Source organism: Macrobrachium rosenbergii, chromosome 22 (assembly GCF_040412425.1).
Source record: "Macrobrachium rosenbergii isolate ZJJX-2024 chromosome 22, ASM4041242v1, whole genome shotgun sequence".
Lineage (NCBI taxonomy): Eukaryota > Metazoa > Arthropoda > Malacostraca > Decapoda > Palaemonidae > Macrobrachium > Macrobrachium rosenbergii.
Window position 1 is genome coordinate 19,941,981 of NC_089762.1, and position 11,443 is coordinate 19,953,423.

The 11,443-nt window shown below is 39.2% G+C and overlaps 1 protein-coding gene across 1 annotated transcript; it reads left to right on the forward strand.

Annotated features, from left to right (window-relative positions):
- The first annotated feature begins 3,979 nt into the window (after positions 1-3,979).
- On the forward strand, positions 3,980-10,174 carry LOC136850615 (uncharacterized). Its single transcript, XM_067124307.1, has 4 exons — positions 3,980-4,013; positions 6,183-6,357; positions 7,775-7,889; positions 9,687-10,174. The coding sequence occupies exons 1-4, from the start codon at positions 4,011-4,013 to the stop codon at positions 9,889-9,891; spliced, it is 498 nt and encodes a 165-aa protein (XP_066980408.1). The 5' UTR covers positions 3,980-4,010; the 3' UTR covers positions 9,892-10,174.
- The last annotated feature ends 1,269 nt before the right edge of the window (positions 10,175-11,443 follow it).

The window sequence follows — 11,443 nt, forward strand, 5'->3', positions numbered from 1 at the left end:
CTGGTGGTAGTAGCAAGGGCCCGGTGGGTTTCTCTTGTAATGATATGGTGGCCGCCTTTTGGTGACGAAGCTTATCTCCTCCTCTGCGCCCTCCTCCTGCTGAATGGAACTGATGGGGTGTGCGGGCGCTGATGCCCTCTTCACTGCCCTTGTGGAGTCGGTCAGCTGCTGCGCCGTTCTAATCAAGTCCTTGAGCGGCATGGTGTAGGGCTTGAGGATCTGAGTCCGGACCTTCGGGAGGAGCTGGCGGAGGAGGAGCTCCCTCGACAGGCTGATCTTGGACTGCCTGCCGCTGCTGTCGGTGCCAGGGAGGGTGAGGTGGTCCTGGATCATACCCCAGGACTCCATGATGCTCTGTTCCTGCCGCGGGTCGATGACGAAATCAAGGGCGCAGGCGGCCCTCTCGGCGACCGGCAGGGAGCAAGTCTCGATGAGGGATGTTTTCAGGTTGCGGTAGGTGAGGGGGCATGCGGCGGACACCCACAGGACGAGTCTCCAGTAGACCTCCTCCGGCAGGGCATTAATTACTGCATCAGCTTGCAGCACTTCGTCCGTGAGCTCCGCCAGCCTGAACTGACCCTCGACCCTGTACAGCCATGATGATGGGTTTCCCTGTGTGAAAGGTGGCAGCTTTATGGCAAGGGTGGCTTTTGTTTGTCCTGCCGGGCAGGGCAGCGTGCGGGGCGCGGGTAGCGGTGTGGAGGAGCGCATGAATCTTGGCGCATGTGATATGGGCAGGAGGTAAACGTCTGAGTCCGCGAGGTTCGCGGTTAACTGAACATGGGAGGGAATGTCCGCTTCCATGCTCGCTCTAGCCCTCTTAATTGGAGTGGGATACTTGCGTCAATGCACACTTGGGAGCGCGCCGCGTAAGTCCGTTAATGACGCTGGTGATTTGCCGACGAGAGTCAGCACGCCAGAACGCTGGTTACAGCACCATAATAAGTCTGCTAGGGGCGTGGGTAGTTCCTGGAGCCAAGACTAAGTCGCTGTGTGAGTCCGCTAATGGCTCTGGGAACCACTCCGGGGTCACCACTTTAAGAGGTGCTAAAGAAACGAGCAGGAGAAAGTTACTGCTGATTTATTGAGGACACAGGCAGTTTATATAGCATTGGACTGACGTCACGCCGAGGAATACAATGAGAACCAGGGTGACCTGAGGTCAATAACATTTAACAATAAATACAATGAATAAATACACTCTTGAGTTGCAAAAATGGACAATAATGAAGTTGACGACATTCTGATACATGAGCAAAAGAAACATGCCATGCAAGTTAGTAACAGGTAAACATTTACATAGATCAGTTTAAATGATTGGGTATGGCTGATCCTGCGTGACCCGTTATCCTAGGAGCGGCATAGAAAACGGGTCGCCATCATAGAAGACCCGCTTAGCGGGGACTGTACACACATGAAGGAGATAAAACAACGATGGTGATGGCAGTTGGAGATGAAAATATTAAAACATAAGAACAGCGATTACCTCTGAATTATTATAGTAACATCATTTAATTAAGTAAAGTATGACAACAGTAAGCAGTATCAGAAAAAGCCCTATTTAAGGGAAACTGCAGGTAATTTCTTGGACCCACCACTAGTGTTCAGTTGTTTCATGCGCTTACAACTGACTTGCCAAATAGCGCCAGATGTCGCTATTATAAGCTGTTGTACAAAAAGTTTTGAAGTATGTTGCAAAACATTTTAGAGTGATTTTTTACATGTGTGTGAAAACATTCTAACTATTAAGGCTCTTTATTTAGGGTAGGTCAACGATCGCAAATACGAAAACCGGGTAGGTAAATTCAACGTGTGTGATAATTTTTAAGTAAGATAGTTAACAGTAAGTCACTCAGCTTCTCCTAATACCACTTGATATTCACACACACTAAGAAAACGGAGTCTCTTCTAATGTTGTGAGCAGTCCGTACCTGACCATCAGGAAATTTTAATTTTAGTGGCTAATTTGAATGGAATACTTTAACTTTAAAATTTCGTTATTTCAAAAAACAAACCCCGAAAGGCACCTCTCCAGAATACGTGCTTTAGGAAAAACTAAGCATCACGGCTGTATCTTTTACCGTTATTTCTCCACAGATATGTCAGGTTCCTCACCCACCCACCCGCTACCACATCCCCTGAACGCCAAAAATTGATATCTGGATCTCTGGAATGGCTGAATGTATTTCGATGAAATTTGGCATGATTAGAGACCGTAGTGGGAAACCTCTACAGCCAGAGTGTCATCCAGGTTGGCTGAATATTTCCAGAGTTATAAAGTGCCAAATTCGAGGTTTTTGCGCACTCCAGGTGGCTGGGCTTTACTAACCGCCAAGTACCGTGGCTGTTGATAATCTGAGGATTCCCTGCCAATTTGATGAAAAATGGTGAATCTCTTCGTAACAATTTAGATTTTCGTTCATCTCAGTGCAGCTCTTTCATTGAAGTTGTCAGAACTTCAATTTTTCCCAGACTTTCGGAAATCTGGAAGGAACACTTTTTAGTTTTCTGTAAAAGAAAACTGTTGTGCCAGCTTTATCTGTCTGTCCGCACTTTTTTCTGTCCGCCCTCAGATCTTAAGAAGTTCTGAGGCTAGAGGGCTGCAAATTGGTATGTTGATTGTCCACCCTCCAATCATCAAACATACCAAATTGCAGCCCTATAGCCTCAGTATTTTTTATTTTATTTAAGGCTAGTTAGCCGTAATCGAGCTTCTGGCAACGCTTTAGGATAAGCCACCACCGGGCCGCGGTTAAATTTTCAAGGCCCGCGGCTCATACAGCATTATACCGGGACCACCGAAAGATAGACCTATTTTCGGTACTGTAGTCTTGAATATGCACTGTAGCGGCTGTACAGAAAACTCGATTTATTCGGCGAATTTTTTACTTGTTGATAATGAAATGCACTGCGTTTTGGCTCACAATCTTTCAACTGCCTGAGACTTGGGAAAGCACTTGCCGATTTCTTGATCCTTGGATTCAGCTCTTCCTTTGGAGTGTCTCTTTCAGCGGAGCTCCAGATACTTTGAAGAAGTCACTGAATATTAACTGGAATGGATGGCCGTCTTTCCCATTTCGCAAAACACTTCATGATCAGTAACCTCTTCCCTACAGGATTTACAGATATGATTATTCCTTTTGAAACTGACTTATGATCGTATCATCTAATGATTACAGAATGCCTGGCATACGCCACATCAAGATGCTATAGTTAATTCTTGTCAGTAATATCTGTGCTATTTTCTTATATTCTATCTATCCAGGTGGCTGATGGGGAGCAACTTGGATATTCTTAATTTCCTTGTGACCCTGAGAAATGGGATTTGTTTTGTTGGAAACGAATCTCCCTTGTAAAAGCTGGTTTGCTCGGTACCCCAGTTTAATTGGTTATTTCTGTCTCCTTCTCTGGAGAAAAATTCTTTTCGTTTTGTGCGCACTTTCTTGCTATATCATATGTATGAAATATGATTATACAAATTTGTGTAACTGGTAAACGTGTCGAATATTCAGAGTTGGAAGGTTGGTAGAAGGTGTAATTGTTGTCAGATGTGCGTATTTCTTGCTTTGTCTGTACCTATACAATTTTAGTTGTATCCTTCATGAGATGCACCAGTTTTAAATTACCATGGGAACTAAAACCCCAGCAGGTGTAGAACCATTTGGAAAAGAACAAGTAATAGTTTTTTTATGAAAAAATATATACCTTTGATTACAGAGTATAATGTAAATGTTTCAAAAAGGTAACGGAAACTAAACGAACTCTTCGACCGAAAAGTTCACGCGCCACGCCTTCACCTTGCATCCCGGGCTGCCTCCCCTTCCCGTGATCTACAAACGAATTTCTGCTTGTTAGGGAAATGTTCAATTGCTCGGTTCAAGAGGACTGCCGCCGTCAATCAACGCGCGGAGGCGTAAACCTTATGGCAGGAAGGAAGGTATATAAAGGTCCCTGCCTCTGGCGGTAAGTTGCACAGCAACTCTGCTTCCGCTCTACACTGGACGTTAGACATGGTAAGTTTTCTGTAAGCAATCTGGTCGAATCTTGGATTCAGTCTGGAGACGCATTAAGGATACCGACGGAGCCACTGTGCCTTGCGTTCTTCGAGAATGTTTCTTCTTCTTTAGAGCGACTGTGGTGAATTGTCGTCAGTTACTCTACTAGGTATATCATGCATAGTACGAAGACAGAATTAGAATTTATAACAATAACAGCCCTCATCATGTGGCTAAACCATTTATTACCACGCCAGGTTATATTATTTGGATATTAGTAATTAGCATTCACTGGGTTATTTCAACAACTCTCTTCTTATGCGATTCATTCGAGACTTTTCTTTACATCTTAAGTGAAGATAAGTTACTTTTTTCATAGTTTTTTTACCGTAATCAAAGCTTTTTAACAATTAAAAACTCATCTTTATTATCGATCGTCGTCTGTCGAACAAGTTAAAATATGAAAAAAATTATAAAAACAACTTATAGCTCAATAATCCTTCTAGTACCGAGTTCCATATATGAGAGAGAGAGAGGTGGGGGGCGGGTGCCGGGTTGAACTATACTTGTGTCAGAGGGGGAAAAACAATTATAAAATGCACTAAATTGCAAAATCATGAACATAGCTTTCGTATGGAAAAATAACAGTTCCTCATAATTCTTATTTGAGAAAATTAGCTAAGTAACATTTCCTTTCAACGCTCTTTTTTTTTTTTTATATACAATTGACCTGTTAATCTTGATTTTGAAAGAATGGTTAAATTCATATTCTTCAAGCTTTTCATCGAGATATTCTTAATAACAGTAGAACGGGCACTGATGTTATCGGGTTAAGAAATATATATATATACATATACACAAACACACATATATATATATATATATATATATATATATATATATATATATATGTATATATATATATATGTATATATATATATATATATATATATATATATATATATATATATATATATATATATATATATATATATATATATATATATATATATATATATATATATATATATATATATATATGTATATAGGCTATATATTTTGTGAAACACGTTCCCATGTGTTCATATGACTTTTGCGTCCGAATTGCTAATACCCTGGACTCTTACTCGCAAGATCGGGGTTCGGCCTTGTTGTGAGTCACAAATTTATTTCTATGAAACATGTTCGCATGTGTTCATCTCATATATATATATATATATATATATATATATATATATATATATATATATATATATATATATATATATATATATATATATATATATATATACATATATATATATATATATATATATATATATATATATATATATATATATATATATATATATATATATATATATATATATATATATATATATATAATTAAGCGTGTGTTGCAGCTGTTATTCGCTGAATATAGATTTTAATTTTAAGTAGCTATATAACAGACGCTACACTTCTCAAAAAGTGATCAGTGATAGTATATTTGAGTATTTTTCTTGAATATTCGTTGGACTTTATCGGATGCGAAGAATAACTATTTGGCAAAGGCAGTAAAATAAGTTACAATCACGCGTGGGCAATTTATTTTATAAGCCAAAAGGCAGTTCGGTATTATATTATAATTATAATAACCGTCTTCTAAAACATGGAATGCAGCTTTGGCAATCGTGAGTGACACGAAGAGAAAAGATATCTTCATTGTGTCGATTATTTTGGAGTTTTTTTTTTTACGTGTTGCACAATATTCAGCTTCCGAACTCTGACAAGTCAGCCATAAGTATGTGATATTTAAAGTACATTATGATTTTGCATGAGACCTCTGATGCCAAAGAGAATTCTCTTTCTTTCGTCTGCTCTACTTTTCATATACAAAGTACAATAACGGTTCGTTTCCTGCTACCAGACATCATGATTGCTTCATATATCTTGCACTTGGATCCAAAGGCTTTATCGTGACAAGAGTATCCCAAAAGCGCAACGAATTCGAGAGTTTAACAGGGCATTGTGGATATGACAATTACATGTACCAGGTAAAAAGTGACCAGTAGATTCTATATATGTATGAGCAACGTTTCAGCGAAAGATGGAGAAACATAATTGATGATGACCTCTTACGTGCAAAGACTTCTCCTTGACACTTGCGTCTCACGGCCTCATATGCAGCTCCTTTTTTTTTTCCAGAAGAAAAATAGCGTCACGCGCCTCATCTGGGTAGTGGTCGGAGTTCTGTGCGGGGGAAATGTTGACCGGATGGCTACGGAAGCGCACGTTCTGATCTTACCTCAAGAACTTCATTCCTCCGACGGGTGTGGCCCCAATCCTTTGTCCATCGTCTTCACAGCTGCCAACGATCTAGGTAATGATGACCACTAGTGACTCTTCCATGTTGGAATCTTCATCTCCATTTAAATGAGAATTTGAAGCTAAATTTGGTCGTGACTGGAGCACTTTTTCCCTATTTATTTTTTACATGCACATAAGCAAACCTCCATAAAGCACACGTATCTATAACAAGGAAGATAAATAGCTTCTGCTTCGTGAGTTATCACGCCTTCTCTGAATAATCTTCAGCCGTTAGCTTCAGTGAGGTAACCACACAAGCTTCGTATTTATATTTTTCTATTTGTGCCCAACATTTTCATTTTTCTTTATAGGCAGGCTACAGTTTTAGTTTAGAAAGAAATTGAGAAAACAACAACATAAAAGGCCCATATTATTTATGTGCATGACGGACCTTCAAGTCCAGTCTTACCCTTGGTATCTACTTAATTGTAGTGAACTTTGGACGTAGTCCTACTTTCTTTTGATCTTAAGTAAAAACAATGTCTCCTTTCTTCTGGTACTGAGAAAAAATGACTGAAGACGTTCGAGTTATTTATGTGTATTTTATAAGCAGAACTTTTAAATCAAATATAGTTCCAAGAAAAAATACCACGGCAGTCACTGTCGCTTTCATAGCTCAGCTGTTATCAAAGATGAATCTCTAGAAAACTGCCATCATTTACTTGCATTGCAAAATTTACTTACTCCTTGCACACACTCACGCCTTCTGGATACCCAGACCCTTTTGTTCTAACACTTCTGCCGCACCACTAACCTGTACTGCTCACATGGTATGAAAAAGGATATTGGAAAGATAGGACCTTAGTATCCAGAAAGGATGAGGATGTGTTAAAGGGAGGTGAAAACTCGCAGTGTTAATCAGGTGACTTCGACGTGCTTCTCATGAGCTCTTCGTGTAGGTGTATGAAGCGTCTACCGCGTGGCAGTTTTCTAGAGGTTCATCTTTAATAACAGCTGAGCTATGAAAACTATAGTTAATTTAAAATGCACATAAATAACTTGAGCGTTTTCAGTCTTATTTTATCTCAGTACCAGGAGAAAATTAAGTATACCTTAGTTTTACCAGACCAGTGAGCTGATTAACAGCTCTCCTAGGGCTGGCCCGAAGGATTAGACTTATTTAACGTGGCTAAGAACCAACTGGTTACTTAGCAACGGGACCTACAGCTTATTGTGGAATCCGAACCACATTATAGCGAGAAATGAATTTCTATCACCAGAAATAAATTCCTCTAACTCTTCATCAGCCGGCCCGGGGAAAGAAGGCAGGACTACGTCCAAAGTTCACTACAATTAAGTAGATACCAAGGGTAAGACTGGACTTGAAGGTCCGTCATACACATAAATAACAATAATAATATTAGAAAATCTACAGTTACTATTTACCGAATTTGAAAGGTTTAACCTTTTCCGTTTCATGGATACTCTAGGTCACATGGCTGCGAGTGAGGTCATGGCGGTGCTGGAGTCTGACCCCGACACTTGGGGGGAATTCCTCACCCTCATTCATACCTACGACGACTGTATACGGGCAGGTCAACTCAGGTTAGTCTGTGATTATTATAAACAAGTTAAACAAATAAGCAAACATTGATGTCTCCTGCAAAGACAGAGAATGAAGTTCCAAACATCAGATGCAGAGAAGAGGCAACACTGTACACCCGGGAAGATTAAGAGAAAGATAAAATTGTCTTTTTAGAAGGATAGAAAAAAAAGTATACCTTATTTTTACCAGACCAGTGAGCTGATTAACAGCTCTCCTAGGGCTGGCCCGAAAGACTAGACTTATTTTACATGGCTAAGAACCAATTGGTTACTTAGCAACGGGACCTACAGCTTATTGTGGAATCCGAACCACATTATAGCGAGAAATGAATTTCTATCACCAGAAATAAATTCCTCTAATTCTTCATTAGCCGGCCGGAGACTCGAACTCGGACCTAGCGAGTGCTAGCCCACAACTCTACCGATTCGTCCAACGAGGAACTTAGAAAGATAGAGAATATACTTATTAACAGCAGCAGCTGATATAGAAACATTGTTTTCTACAGTGATGACAGCGAAGAACGGCTAACGATGGTAAATATGAAGGACAGTCTCCACCGTCTAAAAAGAAATCAAGTAAAGGATTACAATAGAAATTCAGACGGAAATTTTATCGTCTGGGAAGATGGCGTGTTCTATAGAAAAACAGAGGATTTCCCTGGAAGTGTTATTTCATATGGAAAGGCAGAGCGCATAGGGCGATGCGGGTAAGCTTTCGTTTAGAAAAGACTTGAGCGCTCGTACAAAATGACCTCAGTTCATTGTCCCCGTGTTTCTTTATTTCATTATAAAGAGACGGAGATGTCAGATCAAGGTCCTGATTTGCTGCTGGACTTCCATGTAGAAGTTGGATAATCCTGTTTACAAAAATAATGTTGAAAACTCTGAAGGACTTCTAAAATATTTAGAATCTCTATCCTCTTTTTTTTGTATCTGATTCATTTCCAAAACTCATTTTCAAAAAGCAGGTTTATCTCACTTGTCATTAGGGAAGTCTATCAGCAAACTCTTTCCTTGCATGGCCAGACCTGAGACTGCTTCGATATGAAATGGAAATCAAATCCCAGCTTTGGCGGGACTGTCGAGCCTGTCGCCGAAAACAGAGCCAAAATCACGCGGGTGCGCGTGGTCAAGACGTTACTGGGTTCGATGTCACATCCAGGTGTTCTCAGAGTCTTTAGTTCCTTTGATGGCTAAGTTCTTCAGTAAACATCAATATCAAATCACGCCAAGCGAACTAAACAACGATTGAAAGTTATCTTACGGTGAGACTGACGCATGTTACGAATTACCACCTTCATATAAAAATTAATGTTCACTTGAAACAATCCAGCATGTTGAAGGATCCATAGGGATATACTTGTATACAAAGTGAGAATATATTTGCGCAGAATTACAAAACTTAAAGCTTTCGTCCATCTTCTGTGGACTTTATTTAGTGACCAAGTCCATAGAGGATGGTCAAAATGGGTAAGGTTTTGTAAATCTACACAAACATATTCTCACTTTGTATATAAGAATATCGCTGTGGATCCTTCAAAATTTTTGATGCATCACGTCACTGTTATTGGATTTTCGTTCATGAAAATTCAGGCAAGGTAAGCGAAAATCTATTGCATTTTCCTGCAAGAAATGAAGAAAAAATAAGCGTTGTTTCTCCACATCTCACTGGTTAAGGATACACTTACAATGCAAATATATTCTTTTTTATTTATGTTAACAAAAAAAGCTTATATTAGAGCTTATATACATTTTACATTAATTTACAACCCTAAATCCAACATTCCTTTCCAACAGGTACAAGAGAGGTGTTCCAGCATCCAGAAGGATTCCAGAACTAACACAGGTCCAGAGTACTCTGAAAACAGCGCTTAAGGTGCCGTCTTCCTTATCACCTCCTTCAGCCTACAGATACGGACATGCCTTGGCTAAGGTTTACAGGAATAACGCAGGACCACGTCAGTTCCTCCTGCAGAAGTACTCGCGACAGGAAGAACCTTAATGATGCGGTTGCTTCTCGAGGACCTCCAAGATTCTCACCAGCAAGAAAATCGTTATTCTTACGGAATTTGCTCTCAGAAATGGATATTATTCATCACTAAAGAAATATTATTTATTTTTACAGGAGTTACAGCCCTTCTGGTCCCTTCAGTAAAAGAAATTCGTGTTGAGGCTATTATGTTAATAGGCTGCATTTAATTAGAAATCCTTCATAAACCCCAAACCTTTATTGTCAAACTTTAAATTTTCGTTTACAACCTATATGGTGATAAGAATAAATTAGTACCTACATTTTCAGTTTGTATTCTTTGAAACCTTCTCTGAAACCAAGTTTTGAGCCGATATTGGCAATAACCATAAATTTAATGCGCACTATCTTTATCCTCTCATACACAAAGTGCTTCGCAATCGTTACTTCATAATAAAAATACTTCATAAAGTCAGATCCTTCTATAATAAAAATCTGACCATCATTATTTTTCTATATCGTCTACAGACTGAATATTAAAGAAGCAAACTTGACATAACTTCGACTTTTTGACATTTTTAAAGAATGCTTATAGATATGTCCTGTTGAATTTACAAAGGCACTTTGGAATGTGACATTTCAGATATTAACAGTCTTTCACAAAAAACTTCTTAATGCATTTGGAAGGCAGCCGTGAGTTTTCACAAGAACACTCCACAGAAGACACTTGGACCCAACAAGGCTTTTAAACCATTTCTGAACAAAGATAACATTAAGACGACGTTGACCACTAACTACATCATTGCATAAATTTACAGTCGGCTCATTTCTAGAATACACAGCCCATCATGGCCACTGATTTATCTATGCAGTTTTCATTTCTATTCACGATTTAGCAGTATTACGATCTCGCCTCTCGAGATCTACAGGTTCTTAAAAAAAAAACAAGCAATTGGGCTGAAATGACTGACGAGAGGTGACAAACAAAGGAGGGAGGAGCAGAACAAATACAAAAAAGGTTACCTTAATATTAGTTTATTACAAGTCAGTTATATACATATTTACAGTCAAATCAGGTTCAATTTAAAAACAAAATGAACATTACTACAAATGAATTAAACTCCTAACAGCAGCAAAAATACAATAATCAAATTACTTTGAAAGGTCAATAACCAAATAAACACCCTGAGTAATCATTAACAGAACAAGCGTTACACGTAAGGGAGTCTACAAAAATAATTCAAAACTTTAAATCAGAAAGCAGCAAGTCCAAATAAATTGCATGAATAACAACACTGATACGGAAAGCTTAAACACACAAAACAGAATGGGGTCAGTAAAAATATGCATGTAAAAAATTTTACACAAGCAAAATAATGAACCATTCAAAAATATAAACAATCCCCAGGCAGCAGAACTAATTACATAAACTGGCAGCTCAAAGGATCACTGGAGGACAACTCCGACAGAGTCGAAACGACAACCATCTCGTCCTCAAGCACAGTGCTGACGTCCTCCTCCAATACCGACGACCACGACAGAGCCGACACAGTAACCATCTCGTCCTCCAAGAAACGTACTGACG

Coding starts and splice junctions, on each gene's coding strand:
- LOC136850615 (XM_067124307.1), top strand. Junction 6,358..7,774: donor CACAGCTGCCAACGATCTAG/GTAATGATGACC, acceptor TGGATACTCTAG/GTCACATGGCTGCGAGTGAG. Junction 7,890..9,686: donor ATACGGGCAGGTCAACTCAG/GTTAGTCTGTGA, acceptor CCTTTCCAACAG/GTACAAGAGAGGTGTTCCAG.